Source organism: Pieris brassicae, chromosome 4, assembly GCF_905147105.1.
Source record: "Pieris brassicae chromosome 4, ilPieBrab1.1, whole genome shotgun sequence".
In the NCBI taxonomy this organism is placed as follows: domain Eukaryota; kingdom Metazoa; phylum Arthropoda; class Insecta; order Lepidoptera; family Pieridae; genus Pieris; species Pieris brassicae.
Window position 1 is genome coordinate 2416526 of NC_059668.1, and position 11467 is coordinate 2427992.

Here is an 11467-nt window from a genome sequence, read left to right on the forward strand (position 1 = left end):
ACATTTTTATAATGTTATAAAATCACGCATTGTTTACCGAGCTGTACATGATTGCGTTTTGGGTTTGAAGTAAAAAAATTGTATTAATAAAATAGCTGTTATATTATCACATAAAATTTATATAACGGAATGACAGTACTAAAGCCAATAACAGATAATAACTCGGTACAATTATAAAGCTATGTTTTGATCAAATCGGTAAATGTATGAAAAACAGAAACAAGCAATTCAACAAGTTGAAAACATTTATTTCAAATACAACAAAACGTAAGTCTACCGCGATCAATTACCATGCGTTATCTCAAACACTAACCAATTTTAGATTAATTAATATTAATTGTTTTTTTTTTTATTTAACATTAAATTCGAGTTTCAAAGATGCCTCGACAAAGACTTACAAGTTAAATTAAATCAAGACCTTAACACTTCTCGTTAAAAATATAATAAAGTGTTAAGTAATTATATTCTTAAAATGTAATACTTATAATCTAAAACGTCAAATCCTGTATTAATAATGTCATATCCGGTTTACGAAATAAAAACGCGATAACTACGCTCAGAACATGTCTGGGCCTGTGTCTACTAATCTAGTTGCCCGCGAAGCAAACAAAGATCAACGCTAAGCGTAAGACAAAACCATTGAAAGCCGTAAAAGTTCTAAATAAATTTAACCAACTTTGCTCTTCGCCACCGCCGCCATGAAAGCTTCCCTCAGTTTCTTAGTCATGTCTTCGAGCAGATCCGCTCGAACTCTTAGCTTCTTGTTGCGCTCTTCGAGTTCGCTGGCCAACTGTTCCATCTGAAGTTCTTTGAGCTTTCTGTTCATTCTGGAGCGTTTCGAGGCTTCATTGTTCTTATCTCTGAGCTCTCTGTACTTTATTTCGTGCGTAGAAACAGACGATGAGTTTTCGCTAACGTTGGAGATGGTGCTTTGCCTCCTTTTGGGGGGTCGCCCGCGTCGCGCCTTCGTCAGCTGCTGTGACCCTTCCAGCGCGCGAATCATATCCTTGATGGGTATGCTGGGTTTCCGACGCTTATACCGCCGAGTCGTTTGCTCGTACGGTGTATACGACTCGTCTGATTCTTCGCTGTCGTGCCGTTGCCTCTTGCTCGTACTCGACTTGTTGTCTTCTTCCGAGTCCAACGGAGGCTCGCTCTTTGGAGTGATGGGTTCATATTCGGCCGACGGAGAAGTTTCCAATTTTGCGCAACTTGGCGCTGGGGACGAAGTGTATTGAGATGGTGATATCGGGGCCTGAAATGATTAACATGGTTAAAAAAAATCATAACTTCAAGACATCAATGAGTATGGTATATAGTTACTTTATAATATAACCGCTAGATAAAAAAATACGAGTGATAGACTTACAGAGCTTACAGAAGGACATTTTTCTTTCTCAAGCTGCTCGACGTAGGTGAGGACCTCTGGCGTACTGATGATGTCGTTTGTCCAGGGCCTGGCAGCCACGTCCAAGGCCAACGAGGGCCGAGGCGGGGCCTCACTAAGGATATACTCCGATATCACCACGTCGTTTTCTACCTCCCGAGGTATTACGGACATCATTTTCATGTCCAGTGAGTCCTCTTGATCGATGAAGGGCATTGTGTGTATATCTGTATGTGGTTTCATGTAATCGTATGTGTTATGCCAGACCGGTTCCGTGGTTACCCAAGGATTCGAGTGGGCGATAGTTTCTGACGCTAGATCCCCTATTACCACAGGCAGCTTATCTATATCTAAGAATTGCTCTTGGAACGGTAGTCGCTCCTCGTTCATGAAGTTAGTGGAACCGAAGAAATCTGTGTTGAACGCTGCCATACCGTTCCCGACCGGTGAGTCGGGAAAACTAGGTGGTGTCGGGTTGAATGAGCTCGATTGAGCTATGGGAGAGTTACTGTCAATTACATCCCAAACTGGCGGTGGGAATTGTGTGTGCTGTGTGTCGGTGGTGTGTGCCCTCGTGTCTGTTGTTTTTGTTGGATCTGTTGGAACAAAATGGTGGGATGTTAGAAAACTGTTTTTTTCCGTTAGCAGAAGTCATCTTTGCAGAACAACTGAACTCGACTTACCAATGGACTGTACTACTACTTGCTCGGTGGGTGTGTCGTCGCACCACTGAATCAAATCTTGGAAGAACTCTGCATCCAAATCCTGCATCGTACTTTGATACACGGGCTCCGGTTTGAGAAATTCCTGAAAGTTAAGAAGAGAAGTTAACAAAAATTACTTAACGTTATGACTCTCGACAAGTCCAGAACTTACAAACGAACTTATAAAAGTTTAAAAAAAACTCACGTGCCGCCGACTCCTTCTTACCTCTGAATAGCTTGTAGATAGCGATGGCGTTGATGGCGTTGTTGGCGTTGATGGTGTCGTTGGAGAAGAGAGTGCTGTTTCCGTTCTTAGGTCGGTCACAACTCCGTAAGGACGGTTTACCTTCAGGTTCTTTCCGGACTTTAACCGATCTATCTCTATTACTTTCAATAAACTGCGAGTTTTGTGACTCGTTTGCGAAAAAACCATGTCTTTCGATGTAGTCGTATTGTATTCCGATATCGTCGCCTCCTTGCGGACTGACGTTGATCTTTTGAGCAACCATTTTGAAAAGAACTACAAACAGAAATGAGACGGCGTAACATAATGTGCATACATTTATTAAGCATCGGGAAAGAGGAAAGAGGAATGGGAAACGGTGAGAGGCGAGATTTGGATATACACAAAACAATACAACTACAAAACAATTACAAACTGTGTTATGTTGGAAATATGCTTGTGTGCAATCGACTCTTGCCATTATTAACCCAACATAGGAAAGGATAGCAACCCTTTTGATTCATTTTAAAAAGCATGATGACCATGTTATAAAGAGATAAAGTAGGAAATGAATACTTTATATGATTAATTTATTGGAATACATTTACATATTAAGATGATAAAAAATCTAATAGAGAAATACAAGACTAAACAATTTAAGTTATTGCAGCAGAGCAATACATTAAAATACATATATTGTAGGAAGAAAGCATCTTATTAGCTGAATAAACTACATATGAAAGCACTTTGTAGAAGAGTATGAAAAAGTGAGTAATTGATGAAATGCGTAACGGTTGCTTACAAAATGGTAAAAACACAAATCCGTTTAACTATAAAGTTCATCTGGCGGAAACTATTTAATAATCAAATTTTACTCAATTATCAGATAAAATATATTGTTAATAAAACATATAATCGCCTATTTCTCTAACTATCCATAAATTATGTATGAAAATTTTAAAAACAATATAAAATCTTGAAGGTTGCTATTTTTCCGCTGTCCGCTTTAAAACCTGTAACATAGATAATAAATAATAATATGGAATCCGCCTATGCGGAAGTACTTACTTTGAACTCGTCACGAGCTCCAACTGAAATCCTTAACCCTTTAGGGTCCGAACCAAGACACTGTCACAGCTGTAGTCCTGAAACAATAAAAAATATTTTAGATTAAACACAGAATTAAACTCTAAATTTAAATTAACAGTTAACCCTGCAATCGTACAAATGCAAATAGTATTATTAATGATATAGCCACCGTGATGACGTAATAGTTATCGGGACATCGCGTGAAATAACAAACTTTTTTCTTCATACATTAAAACTCGTCCGAGCTGTGTCACCATTTTTTAAAATTTGAGTTATATAAGCCTAGTCATTAGATATCGTCGAGCATTGTAATTAGTACAAGCATTAGGCTCTTGCACAATACATTTATTAAAATATTCTTAAGGTGATTAAATGAATGTAGTTCTACGTGTTTTATTATTATTATAAAATCTTATCTTCAATCAAGTGACTACTGCAATAATCATTAACTCTAATTGCACGTGGCACAAAACGTGTTCAACATTATCGCTAGGATTCTACCTACTCTTTTTATAATATGCCACCAAGATACATCATCATACACGCTATCTCGCATACAAAATGGACGACGTTATTATCTATTTTTTATGTGTCGAATACAAAACTACTTAATTTTTTTAGTCTCGATAGCCGATATCGTCTAGACAAATATTAAATCTTTTTTGCTTCTAACACATTGTACTTTGCACATTAATATGGGATATTATCGTTATATAGCATGCTCATGGGCGAAGAACACAATATAAAATCGGATAGTGGTTCTACTTATGTAGTAGAACAGTAACCATATATTTTTTATGGGAAATTTCACCAGCGCTTACGTTTTTGGAACTAAACCAATATACGTTGTTCGAATTCAATATAGACGGCGTACAAAGGTCAATGTGTGAATTTGCGATGTGTTTGTGCAGTAAGAATTGTACCAAAATGTAGGAAATCTTTAGGCAAAGTAGACATAATGATGAGGCTAATATCACATAATGAGTTCGACATTTAATAACTTTGCTAGTTGATAAAAAACAAGCAATTGTCTTAACAAGCATGAATTAGACTGATACTTATTTTACGACAGAAACTACGGACTAAAATACCATACTAATGCCAAATTTTGATCTTACAATTCAATCGCTTCGAATAAATTAAATACTTTAAAGTACACGACAGGCACTTGGTCGTTATCAGTAAATGACATCCTATTTATGTTTTTATATGAATATCTTAAGTATACTTGTTGTTTCAACCAGTCATAATAGATAAAAGGTAAATTTCCAAAGACCTTTGCCTCCTCCAAAGTAACCTTGAAGCCCTAAATATTTACGGACACCTACGAAAAATGTATCGGAACGCAAACGCGATTGTAAATGTCACTACAGTTGGTGATAAACAAGGTGCATTTCCTACTGAAACAACTTTCACAGGCGTGTCTGTCTCACACCTGCCAGCCCCCACGTAATTTTTACATTCACCAAATATCAGCATACAAGGCTATACACACATATATCTTTATAATTTTAGATGGCCCAAATTTAAATAATTCACCAAGTTCATATACTCGTTCTATGGAATTTGTAATGACTACTTAATAATCCATTAGCGTTGACCTCGAATTTAATAGTGGAGGTTAGAGTATCTATCTCAAACTTGACAATATTCAAAATTTAAGTATTGTGCAATAAAAAACACATTTTATAATTGAGCGAAGCATCCACTTTGTTCTAGAAACACACATGCGTATTTACAAGCAACTATTCCACGCGGTTGCCACATGAGCCTATAATCATTTGTGTACAACGTAAACTTACAGGTTCAACTTACATGCTTTTACAAGTACATTCAATATAAAGCCTCAGTTCACCCAGTTTTATAAAGATAATAATGGAACATAAAAACAAGATATATATATATAATGTACGTATATATGGTATTTAATAGAATACTACTAAAAATACACTAAAACTAAAACTTACCCTTCAAAGAAATATTTGAAGGCACTTCCTTTCGTCGGTTAGACGTAAGTCACAAAATATTAACAAAAATAGGCAACGTATATGTGAACGGGAACTTAAGTTCCAAGGTCAAGTTTTAATATATTTTTTAAAAGGTAAATAGTATACGCGCGCTCCGATAGAGCTTCAAAAATATTGTGCAACATTCGAAGTCCGCGAGGTGGACGATTTTCCTCAACCCCACTCTCGTTACGTCGTATTCTAAAAATATCTCGCGTATAATTTTATTGGTCGATAGATATGACGTCAACTCTAGTAGCCAATACCGAAAGAGATTTCTTGACGGTCACGAGTTCGACATGTTTTCGCTCGACTATAGATATGTATATAGTTATGTAGGTTCATTTCTCGCAATCGCTATTTTCTGTGTGTGGGTTGAAGGGAAGTGGGGGAACTTACTGGGGTTTCACGCAACACAAATGACAAAACTGCAAAATAACATTAGCACATGAATACCGTTGCTTTTATAGCTTATGCGGCAACAAAACAATTACAAACAGGACAATATATAAAAAAAATACCTAGTCTAACATACATTCAGAAATTTTATGAAACAGAAACAGAATTTAGGCAAAAGCAAAAATGGCTTTTATTGTCCATTATACTAACTAGAATAGCAGAACATTTATATACTTTTCTAATAATAAAAGCTATATTTTTCTATTAAAAATAATAAGTATTACCTTATAAGTTATATATTATAATTATATCTTTTAGATTATAAATGACTTATAAGGACTTTTGAGGACACATAACGCATATCTGTCATGTTTATGAAACAATTCACCACCAACTATCCTATACAAGATATCGACTAGCTTTTGAGGGAGGTAGTTAAGGCAATTTATCGACAAGCATTTATCATCATGAAAATGTAGAGCAGTAAATGGGAGATAATAACACATAACAATTTTCGGGAGTAGTTTCCCGTTATTACTTAATAAAAATAATTAAATGTCAGCAGGAAATTTCACCTTATAAATGCTAATTAATTGTATGTCAAATTTTGATTAACATGACGAATTAACTAATACATTTAAATTTATTAATAAAAACTATTGTTTTCATTTGTTTAATTTAGTAGTAATGTGGTGGTGATTTTCCTCCGACTTAAAGGATTTAGACAGGGACTGACTGGCTGGTCCGTAACCTCCAGAGGCTAAGGTCAAAAAGTTATATACATCTTTATCGGTCGGAATACATTGATAGTACATTTTCGAGTATGACGTTATCATATTGAATATTAGGTGCAGATTGTAGATGTCGCTACAATATGTTGGGGTATTCTTCCTCTGAACCCTAGGAGTTCTTGCTAATATATATCGATTTGTCTATTTCTATGGATTTCAGAGAATATTGAGCCCAGAATACCGAGCCTATTCGGGAAGATTGCTAGGTTATTTGCTAGACGCAAGTTTTCGAAATACAACTCAGAAGGTGACGGTGGTAAATTTACCTAGATGGTCGGGATTAATAAGACCTATGCAAATTACACCATAATTTTCATAGACAATAGAACGCAGGTTTTTTCATTTTGTAATCACTGTTTTTTCCTTCTACCTTAAACTGGATTATTATAATAGCATCAGTCTCAAGTGAATCATTCCCAAAAGTTTATTAACCTCTACATCCATATTCCGCCAAACCTTTTGAATAGACGAAACGTCAGTCAATTATCTAGTATATGTATATACATATAGACATATATATATATGTGTGTGTGTGTATGTGTGTGTGTGTAGAAATACCCGGCCAGCGTCAAATATTTTCTTGAACAATAATTTATATTCAATGGCTTTACAGAAACAAGATAGGATCGGTTTGATTCTGGAATTTCATGACTAGTAAAAAAAAAACAATTTTCTATACCTACTGAACTATACATAGGAAATTTCCAATGCTCTACATAAAGTATAAAGAAATATCTTTGTTCTATTGTATCTCTATATACGGCATAATATATCAGCAGTGACATAAGCATTATGAAGAAAAAATACAATTACATTTTCCATGACCAGCCACAATAAGATGAACATAATAAACTATAATTGCTAGCAATGCAGTTAAACTAGGATTTTATTACGTAATTCATTTATGCATCGACCACCACCAGGCTGGCCTGGCTGCTGATAAGATTAACAGCAGGGCTAGTTCTTATATCATCATGATAATAAAATAATTACAGGAATTTTGGCTTTTATTCGTTATGTTTCAATAATTCACTACCATGTAGATACAACGGATAATGTGGTTTTAAAAAGAATGCAAATAACTTCAACGCTAACGAAATTGCGCTCTTGAAAGGATTATCGTCCCGAATTTATCGAGTCTTATTGAGTATATACTAGATTAAAATTGAATAGACTTCATTGAACTGTAGGCGTAAGAATTTTATTCACTTTTTTTTAAGTTTAATCATGATATGTATATGCTTCGTTTTAACGTATAGGATTTCATGGTTATTCATTTTTACTTTACAATATAATCAATCGTTTTTTTAAGTTCTATTTAGCACTAGAAATATTCTCAAATCTCTCATATAGCATAATTTAATTTGACCTCAAACTAATTAATACTTATTAAATTATTTCTTTACTAATACATTACAATCATTTCAGTAGGAATACCAATATATACACTGACAAGGTGACTATCTTTCAAGCGTTCAGCTGATTAATAGGCATCTCATTAATGTGTCTTTGAATTTGATCAATACAATCATGTAAAATGTCTCATTATATTTTAAATAACTTTCAAATTTGTTTTAAAATAATTTTTTCTAATATGACTTTTCTATCTCTCAAAGGACCAAATCCCAAGCGTTTAACGGTTAATATACAGATTTAATCCCTAGCTAAGTTAAGATATATATTATAACAATATATGTTAAAGCACGGCCTTCAACTTTAACGATTAATAATTGTTATTATATGACTGAAACAGTTCACCCATCCTGGCCTCTGACGTTCGAGTCGCGGAGCTATCTAGTTTAGCTGAATCATTTGAACCGAAGTGCAAATATAATAAACTGTAGATTTTTTTGCAAATGCCAGTGATTAAAGAATGATGAACAAGAATTACTTTTGGCCCTTCGATGCAGACATAGTTGTAATACTAGCGATACAATGTATTATTTTATCAAATATAATTATTTATGGGATTACTATATTAGTCCACAATTTTCTTGATAAATTTAACGGCGACGTTCAACCCTCGTAACGTTATGTCTTTATAATGTTTTTTTTCCTCTTGTGTCTTTAAAGCTTATAGTACATAGCTTTCTTATTCTTGGATAAAACAAAGCGCTTAATATCTTCAGTTATTTTTAAAGACGTCGTAACTTAATCAAAATACTTTTTATCCTGATTAATTTGAGTAACATAAACCGATTGCACTTAATATTGATATAACGTAGAACTTATTACAGTATTTCCCAACCTTTTTTGTGCCATGCACCACATTAGCCTTTCTTAATTATCATACAAAATGTTTAACATTAAAAAATTGATGACAAACTACGGTAACTGAATTTTCAAAACATATTATACATATTGAAATAATATAATAATAAACTGTAATAATTTTAATTAACACTAACTCAACATCAAAAACCTGATTCAAAGCATAAATTGATGTTGTAATAGTTTGGGAAATTTAAATATCTAGTGTGTCACGTTAGCTTTCTACGAATTAGTAAAATTGATTTGACCCACTTTTTAACTATATTTCATGTCAATAAAATGAAAAAAGTCCGTATTAAAAAAAGGACTATCGACATGGTCCATTCCGTAATAATTGCATAATTAACGTTTCCTACCATTATATAGCATTTCAACATCAAACCCTTAATGGATTTGAAGCATGCAAATACTTGCGGTGACCTTTCTCTACCCCGACGCTCAAACAGTAAAAAGATTAGATGACCTGTGATATTTTTCTCTGTAAAAATTAACATAGATCTACAATGTTCAACTGTAAACGATTCTTCTAGAGGCAGAGTATTGTGGTATTTTTTAAATATGGATCTACTTAAAAACTTTATTTAGACCAAGTAATTTAACTTGAAGCATAGTTTGTCTTGTTTTGATCTACGGATTCTGAGATAGTCAAACTATTCACAAAATACATGGAAGTATTTATGATTCAATTCATACTTTATTCGTACCCCCAGCATAATAAAGGTGCACCAAAGTTTTACAGGAATTCTGCCTAACGTTTCATAATCCCGCTTCTGTTACTGAAGACTGGAATATCAGAGTTGGAGTACTCGATGCATTCAAATAATCTATGATACGTAGACGACGCTACTATTAATCTCGAACGTCATGATAGTTATTCACCTACTTTTCTAGAAATCACAAACATGCGCTAAACGATCCCCTCGATAAATGCAGTTATAGATGATGAGAGTTGTTAAGAGGGCAATTACATTGCCACCATGAAATACTTTCACCAGAAGATAGCTACACTATACATTGTGAATTATGTGTGTTTTCTTGTTTACAAGTCAGCAAAGTGTTGTACTACAGTTAGACACATACTGTACTAGGGACAGAAGTTGACGAAAAAAATTATTCGCCATTTTAGGCAAAGTAAATTGTAGTCTACAGGATATTGTTAGTCCATCATTCACCATATAAACTTCATTGTTACATAACAAGTAGAAAACTAAACCATGTGACAAAGTATATATACATATATATATAACATTTCCTAGTCACATCTCTGATGTCATTATTTGCTCAAAACATTTGTATCCTAATTTTTTTATCTTCAAACATTTTAATTTGTCTATAACCAGGGGTGCTAAACTCTGTTAGGTCTGATCCTCCATATTCTGTATGTTTCATGATCAGTTACTTTATTTATTCTGAACATCATTACATTCTGTGCCGGTTTCCTCACAATGATTTTCTTCACCATACAAGCAAGTGATAAATAAATGCATAACCAAAAATCCATTGGTACACAGTTGTGATATTAACTTTTATAGATGGATATTAATATCCTAAGCCTGAAAATTTTGTTTTTATATTATACTTTGTAGGTTTAGAGTGTAAATAATCTAAATTTAAAAATGTATATATATTAAAAATTACTTACATTTTCATATGTCTTATAGATCTGATTTTCTTCACTTTTTCAATTTTATCCTTCTTTATACAACAGCGGGTACGACGCAAAACTGTTTGCGCTAAATTATTTGTTTTGTTAATATAAATATTTTCCAACAAATTGTTATCGATTATTTGGGTATACGCGTTGACCATGTTAGACAATTGATTGTTTAACTGCTCTTGGTAGTTTGATGTCTTTTATATATAATTATAAATAAATATACACCAACGGGGGTCTTTAAACTATTACAGTTAAAGACCAGTTTAAATTAAAATTTGAAGTTTTTGGAGCACTACTTTTTGTTATTGGTTAAACACAAAAGAAATGTACTATTAATAATTAATTAATCGCAAATAGGAGCCGTTATTAATGTCGAATTTACATTCACTAAATTTTATTTTCACACTAAAATCTTACTTTCGACGCGGATAAATTTCGATAAGATGATGAAATATTAGCGACCTATCATATATATATATAATGAACTCTATGCCGAATACCGAGATTCACACAATCAGAGACAAACTCAAAAGGCAAGCAGGACTAAGGCTTTGGAAGAGTTGAGATAGCGTTATCTTATTATGTGAATGAAGAAGGAAGACGGCTATCTAAATTATCACAAACACGTTGTAGAAATGACGCCTGAAAATCAGTGCTGCCAGATGGTCTCGGCGACGTACCCCTAGATTTATTTGATTTCCCCCCAGAAACCCCCTAGGATGCCTTTACCATGCGGATGGTGGCATGATCCATGGCGTGATTCTTTAAAGCGGCGGTCATGTTGGGATTGATGGGAAATGAAAGGCATTGCGCAAAGTATCTGTAATAGAAAATGGATTGACAGGTTCAAGTTTTATTCGATTTTTGGTTAATTGAATATACAATTAGTAAGGTTAACCACACAGATCCTATTCTTACGATGTGTTCGTACTTGTTCCAA

At 34.0% G+C, this 11467-nt stretch overlaps 1 protein-coding gene across 3 annotated transcripts; it reads right to left on the bottom strand.

The window, feature by feature from the left end:
- Nucleotides 1–227: 227 nt before the first annotated feature.
- Nucleotides 228–11088, bottom strand: LOC123708501 (mucin-2). Of its 3 annotated transcripts, none has more exons than XM_045659249.1 (6): nt 10513–11088; nt 3383–3459; nt 2318–2611; nt 2071–2194; nt 1370–1983; nt 228–1255 (listed from the first exon to the last, which is right to left on the bottom strand). In XM_045659249.1, exons 3-6 carry the CDS (start codon nt 2522–2524, stop codon nt 668–670), a joined length of 1533 nt encoding a protein of 510 aa, XP_045515205.1. In that variant the 5' UTR covers nt 2525–2611; nt 3383–3459; nt 10513–11088; the 3' UTR covers nt 228–667. The 3 variants fall into 3 exon arrangements, with proteins under 3 accessions (XP_045515205.1, XP_045515206.1, XP_045515204.1); XM_045659250.1 differs by lacking the exon at nt 10513–11088 and adding an exon at nt 5371–5564 and having other exon boundaries at nt 1379–1983; XM_045659248.1 differs by lacking the exon at nt 10513–11088 and adding an exon at nt 5371–5563.
- Between the last annotated feature and the right edge of the window lie 379 nt (nt 11089–11467).

What these genes read in the sequence shown, in the direction of transcription:
- LOC123708501 (XM_045659249.1), bottom strand. Translation starts at nt 2,524, where the DNA reads ATGGTTTTTTCGCAAACGAGTCACAAAACTCGCAGTTTATTGAAAGTA. An exon ending in TATCTACAAGCTATTCAGAG is followed by an intron (nt 2,195 to 2,317) that starts GTAAGAAGGAGT and finishes CTTAACTTTCAG; the next exon opens with GAATTTCTCAAACCGGAGCC. An exon ending in AGTAGTAGTACAGTCCATTG is followed by an intron (nt 1,984 to 2,070) that starts GTAAGTCGAGTT and finishes TTGTTCCAACAG; the next exon opens with ATCCAACAAAAACAACAGAC.